The sequence below is a fragment of the Larus michahellis genome, chromosome 5, assembly GCF_964199755.1.
Source record: "Larus michahellis chromosome 5, bLarMic1.1, whole genome shotgun sequence".
In the NCBI taxonomy this organism is placed as follows: Eukaryota; Metazoa; Chordata; class Aves; order Charadriiformes; family Laridae; genus Larus; species Larus michahellis.
In genome coordinates, this window is record NC_133900.1 from 55,558,250 (window position 1) to 55,574,588 (window position 16,339).

Consider the following 16,339-nt stretch of genomic DNA (forward strand, 5'->3'; position numbering starts at 1 on the left):
TGGGGTATTAATTGCTTCTGTCTTTAATCTGAATAAGTGTCTTATTTAGACAAGCAATTGGTTGCACAAGTATAGGCATGCTGTAGTTTCTTGGTAACACAATTTAAGAGCTGAGAGCCTCATACTTACCGTAGTTTGGTGTTTGTTCTGTTTAAACACAATTTTCTTTAAAAGAAGAATGAAGGTATAGTTACAAACAAGGTGAGCACGAGCTTATATCATGGTTTGCAGCCTTCTGATTTGTATTTAATTTTTTACTTCAAAACATAGGGCTTTGATTATTTCTGTCTTGACCATTTCTTTGCTGAAATGTCACTGGTTTGGTATGCTAAGTAAGCTGTAATATTTCTATGTTAAATCCCATTTTAACTTGTTCCCTCCCTTAAGCTTAAATGTAGATTATTTTAATTATTATTTTTAATAACTGAAATTAATGTTCTGTTTTATTCTGGAAGTGAATTTTTCCTCTGTTTATGATGCTGTGAGGAAATGGATCATCAGCTGAGGCTGCCCATTTATACAAATAGTGATGCTGTAGTTCACAAAGTGAAATTTGACAGTTGGATAAAAGTGCAGCTTTAGGCTTCTATTCCCTGCCCCCCCCCCCCCCCCCCCCTCCAAGGGCGATGTCTTTCATTTATTGCAATAGTGTGAATTTCGGTATGGTAGGTGAGATATATTTTTCTAGTATGTGTTTATGGATTTAAGCATGGTATAAATTGTGCTTCGGATACTTATAGTTTTTTGTAAGATTAGACAGATGGGTTTAGGTTCAAAGGAAGATAAAATGGCAAGATGGGACTTGCAAGCATACTCACTTTTCATGGCATCAGGGATCTGTTGCATTCTCCTGTAGTGATCCTTCTCCGCTGGAAGGCAATTAACCATTAACCACCAGAGACTTCAGTCAGTGCAGGTTCACTATAGCATTAATAACTGTTGCTTGGAAGCATATGTCGTCTTGAGAATGAACGTATGCAGGGCCATGGGGATGGCTGGGGAGTTTTATCTTCAGGGCTGGGGTAGCACCGCATGTAGTGTTCACTGCTTTTGGAAAAAGTAAGGGTGACTTCGGCTTGTTAGCTTTCAAATGCAATAGAAGTGTTTTTGTTCCCAGGTGACACGGATCTTCCAGCTTTTTGTCCTGTAAAACCTGCAGTTACTAATTATGAATGAGTATATTGCTAGTGAGTTACAGGGAATTGTGGTAATGCTGTTAACCTTTTTGTGTTGCCTTGGAAGAAAGTGTGAAATTGATAATGCTTCCAGAGGATATGATGGCTTAAAAAGGGATAATAAGAGCTCTCAACTGATTGAATAAAACCAGTATTTGTTCACATGCTACAAACAAACCGTATTCATGCAGGTGTTGCCAAATTTCTTGTGACTTACCTAGATAGACAGATTGACCTTTGGGGTGGCTGTGCTGATGGCCTCTGCGTAGCTGCATGATATTTTGTGTATAAAAAAAAGACTAGCCTGGTCCTTGAACTGTATTCACGATGGTATCAAATGGAGGAGTAGGGAGGTTATTTGGTATCCAGAAGGGATTTCTTCCTGAATACCAGTTCTTGCGGCTACCTCGTAGGAAGAGTCATGCTAATTGTCTGTGTCCCTGACTTCCAAGGGCCTGTTTCCTAACTCTTTCCAGTTCCTCAAAAGGTAAGGAATAAATGGCTCATCAGATAGAGGCATCTGAATACGTAATAGAATAAAAATGATGATGGAAAGTAAACAAAACTAATGAAATTTGCTAATTGATTCTGATCCCAGATGAAATCTGGTTTAGATGGTTTTCTACTTGCAATCTTTAAATAGGGATTATGCTAGATCATACACTCTGGAAAAAAACCCACCCAAACAGGAATTAATTCAGGAAGGTCTTTGCCCTGTGTTAATACAAATTTCATGAGATCATGTGCCAGGCAGAGCTTATTTATTTTTATTGATTACAGCTTATGTAGGTTTGGTTTTAGTGGTGGAATTGAGCTTAGAGTGTCTATAGACCACAGCAGGACTTCTGGTAAGGTCTGGGCACTTCATTCTACAAAGCAACTGTGTATTATGTTATGATTGTTTTTTTTTCTTAGGGTATTATTTGATAGTGATTAGTTGTCACATCAGACTTCTTTTTAAAAAAAAAAAAAAAGGAGGGTGGATTTTATTGCAGTGATCGAGGTAGGAATGAATATACCCATCTGTAAGTTTCATGGAATGAACAGTTTAAGGTCTACATCATTCAAATTAAGGTCCAAGGAAGTAATTTATCCTTGTTTAATAAAACAAAATAGATGAAAAACCTCTTGAGTATAATCTTGCTTTAACTTCCAGTTAAAAAGTTAAGTGATTGTAGATCATTCTGTCTTATAATGGGATACAGATCAGAGTTTCATCTTTTTAATTTTGGTTTATGAATGCGTCCTAGTTCCTGTAGAGATCATAGCTTTTTTTGTGTGTGCTAACATTTTCATATTGTGGCACTATAACCTCTGAACTCCTTATTTCCTAACAGGTGCTCATTTCCTGAAGGATGTATTTTAGATTGATTCAGCTAAAAGAAAAATTGAGCGTGCTATTGAAGAATGTGTGGGAGGAAGGGCACAGAATATAGATGTTGCTCCCTTAAAACTTATTACAGAATAACAATATCTGTGTTCTTTTGAAAGTACTAGCTCAAAGCTGTCTTTTTGAGGTATTACTGAAAAAAAACTTTCAAGGGATAGTTTCAGGCACCTTTATTTGCAGTGTAGCTCACTTCATTTAAGACGCCTGTGTTTCTGAGTCTAGCTTTTTGTCAATCAAGATTTAATGGGTTTGTGGTTTGTGAATTTAAGTGGCTGTTTAGACTTTAGTTTATTCTGATTACTCGCTGGAGTAGAATTATATCTTGGCTCTGAGGACCCAAAGGACCAAAAAAGTTGCAGCAGGTAAGTAATCAGTTCTGTGTAAATCCTCCAGAAGTCTTGCTTTTACCTATTTTCAGAGGACCCGAGTCCTTAAAGAACAAGAAGGAAGACTGGTTTTCTTCCTATCCTGCATTGTTTAGTGCAGTCTGACTTCCTTCCTCCCAGCTCTATTTTTTGAGGCTTTTGTGTGTGTCTGGTCATACTGAGAACAAAACAAAACCTTGATTACGTATACTTTTTGCACTGACTTTTAAAAGTTATCTATGTATTTAATCCGGTAGATGCTAACAGTGCACGACCAGTACTTTCCCAAAACATGCCTTTAACTTTCTCCAACTATTAATATTATACATTATGTTGAAAAACAAGGCTGTGTACAACACCTTTGATGAGCCTGTAAATAGTTCCATTTTATAAACATTCTTTGGCACAAGGTCTTGTTGGACAAGTAACTTAGACTTGAATTTTAGCAGGAGGTAGTAGAGACTTGTCATCTTGGTTCTGTTTTAGGGTATCTCCCAAAATGGGTGAGACAGGAACAGCCTTCCCACCCACCCCTAGCCTCAGTCTTGACTCATAACTCTTGCTAAACCAGAAAGTATTGGTCTTTTTGAACGAGTCCAGTATATGCCTGCGACTTACACTTTTAGTAATTCCTCTCCCTAGATTGAACATTTGTAACAATAAAGGCTTCAACTGGAAAAAGTATTTCCTTTGAAATAGTTTCAGTTTCTGTTGAAAACTCTCTTGACATTTTCACTTAGTATCAGAGGTCCTAAGGGATTTCGCTCTTGGAAAGGAAGCAAATCAAGCTGTGCCATCTTGGGGGTGTGGGGAGAAGAATAATTTTGAGGTTTTGAGTCACTCATAGTAAGCTTGCTTCATTTTCTATATGGAAGGTAGATTGGGCTTTCTAGATTAAGCATCCCCACCCTCAGTTTGTCAGCTTATTTGACATCAACAATTTATTTTAGGAATAGCTTTTACTAAGCTATGGAAATACAGTGTTATGTTTACTTAAATCCAAGTAGTAACTTTTAATAATATGACTTGTTGAAGAAGGGAAGCCTTCAGAGAACCTGTCTTGCAGGTTAGTCAAATTCTGTAATGGTGTGATTTTACTTAATAAAGAAAACACTGGAAGTCAGTGTTAATGCATTAAAAAGAAGAAAATTGCAGTAGAAGTGTCACTAAAATTATCGAAGTTTTATATTATTGATCGTATGTGAATAATGAGGAAAACTACAAACAAGAAACCTACTTGTTATATTGGCTAAAGAGTGATTTACGTGGATCTCAAACTATTTTAGCAGTAGCACAAGTCAAAAGGGATAGAAACGGTTTTGCTTACAAGAATTTTCTGTAGAGATGCTTGTTTAGTGAGTACCTAATTTTGGATTAGTATGACGCCAAATATATCTTAAAAACTTTTAATACATTTTATCTTAATATGTTGTTCCTAATATGAAGTAATGTCATACTTCACCTTTTGGAGAGATAAATGAATGACCTACTTGACAAAAGCCTTGTTAGATCCTTGAAGAAGCATTTGAGTTTGTAATTGAGCGCAACACCAGTGCTATCTGCTTGGCATTTTCCTATCTTTTGCTTGTCTTTACAAACAAAACAAGTGTGAAATCTCAAGTTAGATGGATCATCTTTTCTTAGTGCCAGCATTGTCTCTCTTCCTCCTTCCCCCTTCACAGGTTATTTCCTGTGGTTAGCACTTGAGTATATCATTCCCACTGGTTAAGCATGATGGAGGGAGCGTGACATGATGGGCTGGTGTGCTCTACAGTCACAAGATTTCCAACCTGCCCTATCCAAATGTATACACACAAGATCGTACATAAATCAGTTTTAGTAACAGGCTGTTGGTTATCGTACGTAGTTGGTATTTCTCACCGCTAACATGGTTTTCTGCAGCAAATCTGCTGCCACAAACGTCCTCTGTGACCCGGGGGGTGGGAGATGTGTGCAGTCACGTTGTGCTTAGCTCCTTGGCTGTCGAGTGGAGTTTTAGCTTATTTATTTAGCTATTATTTAGAACAGAAGGTTAAGGTTAAACATTTGACTGAGCTCTCTGGTGTGATATTAATGATTTCTGTTAATTATGATAGCTATTGAACATAAATGTGCTGCGTATTAGGTACCAGCATAAGTAAGGGTTGAGTTGACACATTAACTATATTGACGTGTGGTGCTTTCTGCCATCCTGAGGCTCTGCCAGGTTTCTCACTAACACTTTACTCTTGGCTGTTGTTCAACTTCTGGCAACTTCTCTTTCTCCTGTTACTTAATTATTTCAGATATAAAAGGTAGTTTATCTGTATTTGAGAGTAATATTCAGATTTTTTTATTTCAAATTTTGGATATCAAGAGAGTCACAAAAGCCTTGTGATGCTCCTTGGAATGCTTGTTCTTCTGCAGCCTTCACTTTTCTATATCCCTGTTAATTGATGTAAAGGTTTAAAGGTTCTTTGATATTGCATGTAGTCTGGTAGCTTTCTTAAGGAGTACCAAGGGATTGACTTCTTGTGTCACTGACTTGGTTATGGATGTGTTTTTCTTCATTGAAGTTTTCCTATCTCAAGAGTGTGGACTTCGCTGGAATAATACAGGCTGGGCTGGGAAGGGATAACTTAGGAGTTTGAGTATTAATGCCCAAAATAGCATGCTTCATAAAAGGGATTAATAGTCTGCAAAATTAATCAATTGGCCAGATCAAGTGTTAGCTGCCGTAATTTAATATTTAAATTTTAGTTATCACCACCTTGTCTTTGCCTTCTCTGGTTTCTATTTGGTACTTTGGCATCCTTAGTGAAAACAAGAATCTTTTTGTGTAGGAAATCTTCACAGCTTTCCCTGTTGGTGATGTTTACAGCTAATCAAGACTCACGTTTTCTGTCAGTATGTCTCCTATAATACTGAGACTCTGGCAAGCAAACGTGTTAAGTATAACTGCATTCTGTTCAGCGTCACTAGAGATGTGTGATTATCACATAAAAAATTTAGATGTTTGTAATGTCAATTTCTTAAGCAAAACACTCCTGCTTCTAAATCGGGGAGTGGGGTGGGGGGTATACTATGGTATTTTGCTCATCTTTTATCATTACAGTTAATAAAACTACTTGGAGGTCTTTATTCATATACGCACACATCCCCCGCCCCCCCCCCAAAGTGTGTTTCACTACTGCATCATGCTAAACTATTACTATGTTTGGAAGTAGGAACCTCCAAACTTTAAACTGGTAAATGTTTGATTGGCAACAATTTCCAAACTACTGCTTAAAAGCTCTTTGGAATTAAATTTTGTATAAATGGTGTCAAAAGAAGTTTTTTCTTTTAAAAAAAAAAAATAAAATAAACTCTGACAGCTGCTTGAGTTTCTTGAGCATTGCTGTGCCAGTGGACGTAAAAGCATGTTGTGTATTGCTGATTATTTTCCAGCCTGTTGTTGGGCATGTTAATTTTGCATTCTCCTTACTCCAGTGCTAGGAAGACAACTCTTACATTTAATCTTTTTTAAAATACGATTTTAGTATGCATTTCTTAAAAGGACATGTCCTCATACTGCAAAACCTGTAGTACTTTTGGGGGTTATTTAACAATGAAAAATAAGAAATCTTTAGACTTCGATCTTACCTTCTATTAGAAAAGTTTCCTCTTCACCTGCCACTTTGGTGCCAGACTTTCATGACCATGGACAGGGACCACGAGTCACCTTGGGCCAGCCCAGCTGCCCTGGCACACTGTCAGAGGACACTTCTACATTTCTTGGCCATGTTGATATTGTCAATAAATACACCCACAGCTACAGTAGAAGGTGGTCATCCGCTCAGAGAGGATTCCCTAATATAGTTCCGAGTGATCATTCATCTGATTCCAAGACCTCCCCGCACCATTTCTTTCAGTGTTAGACCACCCTTAACAACAACTACTTCCACGAAAAAATGATGGAATACGCTGTTTATTTGTATTGCAGGTGATGTTCAGCTTTATTAGGCATATGCTTTGTTTTGCCTTGCTTTTGCAGTAGTTGATATCTTGCAGAACTTAACAGTATTTTGGTGGATGAGTTTGTTCTCACTTTCATGTGGTGCATGGAACTGATCTGTCCAGAATGTAATGAAAGACAACCTTTTTTGTGAGAAACCGGATACTACTTTGCTTAGTCTCTTGAATGGGTACTTCCAGTGCCTTAAAAAATGTTCATGGATTTCTTAAAGTACAGCAGATGAAAAATAATCTGAATGTTGAAATACATGAAATCATGTAGGCAAGAGTGATGACACTGGCTAGTAGATCTGTTTCAGTTTAATCTTCATCTGAAAAACTGGCTGTACCAGATGTTAACTAGGTATAATGTGGACTTAAAAAAGGATTAAGGAAGGGTTAAGTGTTGATAGTTTACTGCTGTCTTTTACATTAAAATATCTCTTCAGTGCTGTAATATACCTTCTTCAGAGGCTGTTGTTACTCCAGAGACTATGGTCACTACCAACAACGTCCAGGGGCAAGATTTAAAGCAAACAACCCCCAAAACCTTGCCATGCTAGAAGTCTGGCCAGCATGCTGTCCTGTCTGACAGTCCCTGGTACGAGAAGAGAACTATAGTGCATGTGTAGAATAATCCTCCTCCCGTGTGCCTTTCCAGGTCTTACTGGTCCAGAGATGTCCTGCATCAGATTTTGTTTGCTACCTACTGTTAAACCTCTCTCTCATGCATTTATCATCATCCTTTCCCCTCACTATGCATTTGACTTCCACAATGGCTTATCTTTAGATCGGTAGGCATTAAGGAGGAAGGATCTTAAATTTTCACTTACTGGAACCAGATAGTTTCCTGTCTCTTGAACTGAAGGCATAAAGAAATCTTTTTTCATATCTGAAAATCACTTAGGATTTTGTAAGCGCCACTCATCTGCCAGCAGCAGTTCTGTGACCGATTTAGCTGTGCCTGGGAGAGGAGGGGAACAGCTCAGCCTGCGACTGGAGAGCACCCAAGTCAGAGCTTCATTTGGGCTGCAGGGAGGGAGGTCCTCACCAGTGAGTGCGACTGGAGATTGCTGCCTCCCAAATGGTGTTGGGCGACAACAGTGGGAAGGGAGGCAGAGCTGCAATGTGAAGCTGAAGAGCAATGTCATAGTGTGCGCACTGACTTGGAAATACCTGAGAGAAGGCTTAGCACAGAACAGCTGTGGCAAATGGGTTTTGGCACAAAAAGTGTAGACAGGAGAGCGAGTGGCATAGACAAGACATCTTGATGGCTTTCGGTGGGGTAGCCATGGTTAAGTGCAGTAGGCTTCTTTAGTATTACTCAGATGCTCGGAGAGAATGTGTTGTTTCAGATATTTCAACAAACTTGATTTTTCACCTCCCTGTATAAAAATAAGGGAATTAATTCAAGTGGTATGGAATACCTTTGTTATATTAGGCCTTAATTGTAGCCTTAATTGTCTCTTGGTAGGATTGGCTTTTTTCTAGTCTATATCTTCCCTAATGCACGCGAGAAAATCAGTGCAATATTTTCTAGCTGTCTTCCCCCAGAAGAAATTTGATTAAATACTGCGTGTTTTTTTTTGAGCATCACATTTCTGTTGAACTGTTTAGGGTTCAGTGATGATGAGTCAAATCTAAATTTTCTTCCTGTGCTTTTCTTTTAATGAGCTCTCCTGAGACGTTGCATCACTCTCACTTTTATGATGTTTGTGTGACTTCACCAGGCATCAACTGCAAGAAAGATGGGGGCGTGTTGTCTAGTAATATGTCACTCAGCCCTCTGAAGGTGGCAAATTATGGCAGTCTTTGAGTGTTTATGTTCTAATTGCTCAACTGGTTCTTCAGGGTCATTCAGGTGAAATCAAGAAGTATTTTTAAAGCTGTGTTTCTCGGTCTCTTCATACTTTCTGGTATGAATTACACTGTGCCATGATAGTGTGTGCCTTATTCTCCAGAAAATTAAAATTTTAGAGAGGGTGAATTAGTGTGACAGCAGTTTGCAAGAAAAACGGTAACTTCTTTTCCATTGTAAATAACTCTTATAGAAAGGAAGAACAGAAGTAGGTTCTTCCACCTCCCCCCACTTTCAATTGTGTTGAAGAGTGCATGCAGAGATTCCCATGTTCCTGATCTGTGTCAGCCTCCCTTCTGGCACTTAGCTTTACAAAGTAGGATTTTAAAAGACAAAACTTCAAAATCATTAAAAGAGATATTCAGGACTGTAAAAAAATAAGTTTTTTCTTCAATTAAAAAAAAAATATATAAATTTCGGTTGTCCAGAAGTGACAGCTGTCTAGCTTGTCACTTATGCTTTAAATCTGCACACAGAATTATATCTGTCAACATACGGCCCAGTAACTAGATCTTGTAAGGTCCTCCTGCTGTTCTCCGGTCTCTTTAAAAACATGAAGAATTTAGTGCTGTTAGTTAACTTTGTCGTCTTGGGCACTTTCTTGCTACAGACTTTGGATAACTGCAGTTTCATAGATCTCCTTTGAAAGATTAATAAATAAATATTATTTTTTTAAAAAATCATCTTCTGCTTATCTAGTACTGGTGAAGTATAAAGCAAGCATTAACATACTGGAATTATTAGTGCAGCTATACTGTCCTTGAGCTTCTTTAGGACTTTTGGCTGAATGTCACCTGCTTGTGGTGGTTTGCTAATTTTTGAGTTGTCCATTTGCTCCATACTTTTTTTTCTAGCAGTCCTTTACTTTGAAACAGATCCTCTAATGCATTTTCCATAAATAAGTCTTTCTCTGGGAGAATATCTTTAAACTCCTCCATAGTGAGCATGAAGATGCAAAAAATAAATCTGGTGTTTCTGCCATGACCTTAGCTTATTTGAGCATTTTTTTAATGCATCTGTTTACATACTTTAGCCTTAGAGATCCTGACAGACTACCTACTACTCCTCACTCATGTGCCTTAAAAAGGGATTTAGTTGTAGTTTTTACACTTCCCCCCCCCCGCCCTCACTTCCTTTAATTATTTGTAAGACTGTCTCATTGTATTTTTTCTCTGTTTTCAGCTTCCTATTGTTTGAGCCCTGTTTGGACAACTTCTACAAGATTCTTCTAATGTTTTCTCTAATATGCTATTTAGCCATCTTTTTCCCTTGCCTGTCATGTCGTTATTCACCCCCGCTAAAGTCCTTTTTGTGATATTTGTATTTGCTCTAAGCCTCACATAAAATGTCTTAAATCTCATTACCTACAGACACTTAATTTTTTATGATTCTCTTTAAGTTTCCACCTATTTGTCTCATTCCTTTCTTTAAATTGCTTGATGTTTGTTTGTCCTGCAGATATTTAGGTTACTACTAAATTCTGGGGTTTTTACACTAATATTTTGAACTGTAACCTGCACAGTGCTTAGGATCAAGAGATGCCTTTTCTTTTGTTAGTAGCATGACAACTCGTTCCATGAAGCAGTCACTCCTGATGTTCAGTATTTTATCTTGGCATCCTGTGACATTTATTGGGTAACAGAAACCTCCCACTGTTTGTCTTTGCTTCTGTAACGTTTCTGACTGCCTTCAGCTTGGTCACTCAGCATCTGCATGTTTAAGTGTGATGGCTCATGCATTTCTTGTTATCGCTGTCTTGAACATGAAGAAGGTAAATGTACTCCCTTAATTAATAGCTCATGTTTTTGGATAAACTTGTCTGTCTTGAATTTTCTCAGAAAAATATTTTTTGAGCTGCAGATAACAGTTTAATACTAAACTTTCTCACTGGTTTCTTTGTTATTGAATGCAAAAGCATGCCAATAACCAGTGGACCTCCAGTACTGTAGGATTTCTTTTCTTGGTGAAGAAGACTTTCTTTAATTCAAAAGACCTTTTTTTCTGCTTTTCGCAAAGTGGCTGAATAAAAATAGGGCACTTCTTCCAGATCAGCATTTTTGCTCCCATGATTTTAGATCTGAGATGGTTGACTTGCATATGAGGGTTTTTTCTCAAATACCTATTCTTGAAAGTTAGCACAGAGTATATATAAGTGAAGTTTTGTGGCTTCTTATTTGTGTCTTACTCTAGCAATGATTTGAAGATTATGTTTTATTCTCTACTTTGCCTTTGAAAAATCCAGTTGAAGACAATGGCTTTGCCGTAATCTCACTAGCTCTGTAAACCAAGTAGTTGGTAATCCTGTGGGTGTGTAAAACTGAAGGACGCTCCATTGTACTGGAGGAGGCTCCAGTTTGAGTTTCTGGTTTGGTAGCAAGGTAAAAATATTTTTCTGAACTCCGTAAATGCAACACACAAGATGAAGGGGTTTCTACATTAAACAGGCTGCTTTTTATTGCAGATGTCAGAGTAGTCGTAGAAACTTTAATATCAGCCAGTAGTAGATGGAAAACTGGAGAGCAAAGAGTTTAGCAAAAACATGTGAAAGGTCAAACAGAGGCATGAGGTATATTTTATCTGGAATTCAAGAGATAACCCAGTGCACAAGCAGAGGGAAAATAAAGAATAAAATAAGTGACTGACTTTATTTCCCCTTTCCCATTTTTTTTTTAAATTTTTAAATCAAATGCCTTTTCAAGTCAGTGTGATCTAGGGCTCTTCATTGTCACTGACTTGAATTTGTATGCTGTCTTCCCTTTACCCTTGTTTTAGTGTCCTCAAATAATGCTGTATAAAAACACTTGGGGCTTGTGAAAGGCACTTCATTGATATCTGGTGTAGTCTCTGTAACACTTGTGGAGAAACAAGGTATAGAAGAGAATGCTGAGAGGTTTCTGTATGAATTATAACCTGGGGCAGGAGAAAGGCTGCTGCAGCAGAATAGCTGAATGCCATTTTGGAGGCTTGCTGTGGAGGGGTCTTCCTGGTTAACGCTGCATATTTTTCTAAGCAGTATTGTATTCTTTCAAAAGGCAAGAATCTTTGGTAATTGTCTCTATTCACAATAGAAGTTTAAAAGCTAAATGCAAACAATCAAATACAGAAGGAAAAATGTAGTTTTGTTTATGACTCTTCTTTTTTCCTGTATCAATTCTTTCATCTCAGAGTTGTATTGCTAATAAAACAGCTGTAGTGCAAAAGTTTAAAATACATAAATTGTAAACTTTTGCATCTGTAGAACTTTTATTACAAAGAAAAGGGGCTTCCATCGCTGCAGTCAAATAGTCATTCAAGATTCAAAAGCTGTATTATCAACCCTCAGATACAGGGGAAGGTTTTGTTGTTTAATTTTTTTAATCTTCTTTTAGGATTAACTGAACTATTGTAACTAATGTACTATTAATTTTTTCCAGGTTTCACTAAATGGTACACAGTTTACAGACAGTTCTGTTGGATCAGAGTTCACAGGTGTTTCTCAGGTATGTGCAGGCAAATTTTGTGGGTATATATATTTGATAGTAGAATTACTTATTTAAGCAGTATTAAACATACTAGAGAAAGTTCTTCAAAAAGATCTACATCTCTGTTTGAGGTTGGGACTTGAGTAACTGAAGTCAGTTTCTGATGACTTCACCATTTAAGCTTTAAAAAGCAGTGAAAGCTACTATTTCTGAAGTCAAATTTTATTGTTATAATCTTGAAATTGGACATAGACATAAAAAAAAGCTATGCAGCTTTATGGTAATAAAGTTATTCTTGGAAATATATCTAAATACATAACAGAGATGCAGTTATTTCTGTTCCAGCTTGTCCTACTTCCAGCTTTCATTTATGAATGTTATATCTGAACATCTTTCAGAGAGAAAGTGAGACTGGGTGTTTTCTTGCAGAGATGTATCACACTTTTTTTTGAAGCTTGACTAGTGGAAAAATATCTTGCCTTTCTCAAAATGTATACTTTGCTCTGATTACACTGAAGACACATATAAATGTATTACGTGACCTAATTCCAAGCTCATCTAATTCAGGAAAAGTTTACTGCTGCTGTTGAAATGGTCGCATGAATAGTGACTTCATTTTTCATCTTTTAAATAAATAAGAAACTGCAGTTCATAGCTTCATTTTAGTATGACAAAGCCATAACAGGAATCTGAGGTGCTTATGGTCTAGATTTTGTCAAGGTTCTAACTGTCAATTTTGTTAGAAATAAACTGCTTAGGAATTTTCATTCTTAGCAGTTGATTTGCATCATGCTTTAAGAACCAAGTGCTTTCTCAGATTTGAACTTGAAATCTGTTGTAAATACAGGCCTGATGGGGAGATTTTTAAGGTTTTACTGAGTCTATGAGTTGGCCAGAATTAAGATTTTCTGCTGTACCTGCCGTGGCTTTTTTAATGATAATGGTGCAACTTTAAGCAGATTACACACATAAGTCTTAACTTCAAGAAGTCCTTGCAGCATGGCTGCAATATGTTTGCCATGACCCTTACCTTTGCAAAAGTGTGTCAGGTTGTCTTAACTTCTGACCTTTTACGTTTTTGTCCTCTGCTTTTCGTACTTGTTGAAAGATGTCCTGCAGATGATGTTCATAAAGATTTGTCTGCAACAGCTGTAAAGATGTCATCATCATTCCAACAGAGACTTAATCTGGCTTCAAAAAATTTTATTTTAATAAGGAAACTTTCAGGGCTAAGGGGACGTGGGCAGCTATGGCCTCCTGCGTGCAAGGTTTTTAGGCGTTAATAAGATCTGCAGTTGAGCACGGGTCAGCCAAGAGTAATGTCTAACTTGAGCAATCTGTTTGTGCTTGTAAAAGCAGTAAAGGGATGGCCAGTCCTAGTCTTTCAGGAGGCAGAGTGAGTCTTCCTTCAAGAGAATGTTTTCTGAAAACCTGCAGCAGACACCTGGAGAAATTGTGACTTTTTCTTGCCGTAGTAGCTTAGGTGTGAATTCTTGAAGTGGCATCAATGAGTAAAGAGATTAGCTGTTCTTAGAAAATCTCTTAACTTAAATTTCTTGTCAACTTCTGAAAGATAAGATGATACTTACGAAGATGAATTCAGTGTGTCTCTTTTTTTTGATGTCTAGAAATCTCAGTTTGTCTTTCCATATTACTGAGTCTGTCAGTTTTATAAATGCGAAGAATACAAAAATCAGAGTTCGTAATGCTGTGCTGTTTTTCTTTAGATGTCAGCAACAGGGAATTGATTTGTTGTTGCTGTGGAGACAAGAAGAGAGTTATTGAATTGCATTATAGCTTGAACTAGTCCTTTACCCTAAAGAACTTTTCACCCGTACGTGTGCAGTTCAGCCCTACGAGATCTTTAAAGCAGTATTTTTGTTAGTATTGAGGTAGGAGCAGTATCTAGAGGGAGACTTGAATGACTTCAATTTTGCCTTTCCTTTGAGAAAGAATTTAACTATTTTGAGGCTTACAAAGAAGATGTTGCTAATTAAGGCAGAGCTAGTAGCTGTAATATAATCGGGCAAATCTGTGATTCTGCTGGTGCAAGATGTTTTCTTCATTCATTAGAACTTCACTTGCGTCTTGTGAGGTTGGGTTCTGTTTGGCTTATGCAGCTTGCCATCTTTTTGAGTATCAGTCTTGGTGAATAATCAGCATTTCGTGGCTGAACCATAATTTCATGCATAGTAGCATCTCAGGAAGGTTCTTAGGTTCTACGCATCACAGAAGCATCTTAGGTTTTGAACCGCCTCTGTCCTCATAAGTTACCAAGTCTACTGTATTCAATAGCTAATAGTGGGTTTTAAGACCCTACTGATTGGTGTTGCTAAAACTGAGTTCAGCTTTTATTTTGTAATGAGCTTAGCTGGAAGTGTCTTTGTCTAGGTTAGTATTAAAAAAGGAGGTGACACAGGACTTCAAAGAGCAGTTATTTTCCTTATTATGTGCAAGAATAACAACAGTAAATTTTACTGTCCCTTTTTTATTTTACTTACTAGATTATTGCATCTAGGCTGAATTATTTTATAGCAGAAGACAGTAGTCCATGCTCCCAAAAATGTTACTTTTTAAATAGGAGTGTATTTATAATCAGAATTGTTTGCGACATGGGTATTAAGACTGATGAGTTTGATCTTGGGACGATCCAAATATTCATCATTTAATAGTGAGTATTAAAATACGTGGGTTGCTTTTTTTAAATTTCACAAGAAGTTTTTCTGGTACGCATTCTGTGAATAATCAGTTATCTATCAAAACATTTGTTTGTAGACACCGTTTACCTTTGGCTTGGGCCAAAGGGCACCATATACAACTGGCGAGCATTGTCTTCTTTGTAGAAGTGAACGAAAAGATACTTCGCTTTCAGAGAGCGGAATAAAAAATTCTAGCAAAACAGCACTTTCCACATCTCCAAAAGCAAACAATATGCTGCATCTTCCACTGTGGGTGTGTCCAGACTGTCGAAGAACAGTCGAAAAGGAGGAGAGGCATGCTACAATAGAGCAATCTCTTGTGGTAAGTTGAAGTGCTTCAATTCAATAGACTAAGATATGTTGTTATGGGCTGAATGCTGCTTTTTGCTTTGGAACCATATAAACTGTAAATGCTTAGAAAGTATCTTAGGAGATTTTGAGTTGGTTTTCCTATGAGCTAAACCGAACAGGCAAGTTGTTCCAAAACTAAGGAGTTCGGATTCTGAGTTTCAGATTTTTGAGTAAAGCAAGGCTTGGATTTGTTTCTTGCTGTTCTTTTTTTCCCTTTTAATTTATTTGATCTCATACTTTGTCCTTTCCCCCTTTACTTAAATTCTGTTTCTTCTACTCTTACCAATGCAACTTTAATCATTACACTTTTTTTCCTATTCTCTGTCTGCTCATATGTGTTTTCTCCCCTTTGTGAGGTAAACTGTTTGAATTTTCCTTGTTCTTTCAGTAGTGTTCTTGAGTCACTGCACTTGCACTGCCACCTTCCTGTGTGTGTCTGAGTTTTGCTGTCTTTTCTTTCCTGTATTTTGTTTTAATAAGAAGCATAACTTTGCATAGTATGCATATAACAATTTCTTATTCTTTGTTGTAGCACAGCAAACGCTAATTTAATACATTGTGCTAATATTTCAAGTTGTGATTCTTTTCTAAATTAAGTGTTAAAATATATTTTCAAATGAAAATTCAACCTCACGTAAGAGCTGTGCTCAGTGTAGCAGAAAGAAAAAGTTCATTGACAGCTCCGGGAAAACCGCATTAGAAGTAAACTATGCTATACAGCAGAACCAAATCATCACAACTGATGTGGGAAGCTGCACACTTCTGATAATTGGAAGCACTATAGATTCCGGCCGACATCTCCTTGTAGAGAGCTAACAGACTGCGCACATGCCCATGGGCACATACAGATTTTTATTTCAGTAAACAAATGAGCGTGAAGAAAGATTGTCTTTGTATAGCGTATGTTGTTAAACTCATGTTAAAAGCACAGTTAACATAGTTTTTTGTAAGGAAAACTTTAGAATGTATCACTTGTGTACAACTAGTCTTTACTGATATTCTTGCTATTAACAAGGTTAGTAAAATTAATCCAAAGAGATTACATCTGAGAGAATTGTACTGGTAGTA

At 37.3% G+C, this 16,339-nt stretch overlaps 1 protein-coding gene across 3 annotated transcripts in view; it reads left to right on the forward strand.

Annotated features, from left to right (window-relative positions):
- The window catches only part of FAM193A (family with sequence similarity 193 member A), an 82,204-nt gene that overhangs the window by 19,803 nt on the left and 46,062 nt on the right, over positions 1 to 16,339 (forward strand). For 2 of the 3 annotated variants that reach the window (XM_074587401.1, XM_074587403.1), the window contains exons 2-3: positions 12,174 to 12,239; positions 14,997 to 15,242. In XM_074587401.1, the coding sequence (XP_074443502.1) occupies positions 12,174 to 12,239; positions 14,997 to 15,242 (312 nt within the window). The remainder of the gene's footprint in view (positions 1 to 12,173; positions 12,240 to 14,996; positions 15,243 to 16,339) is intronic. The other variant, XM_074587402.1, reaches the window with a different exon arrangement.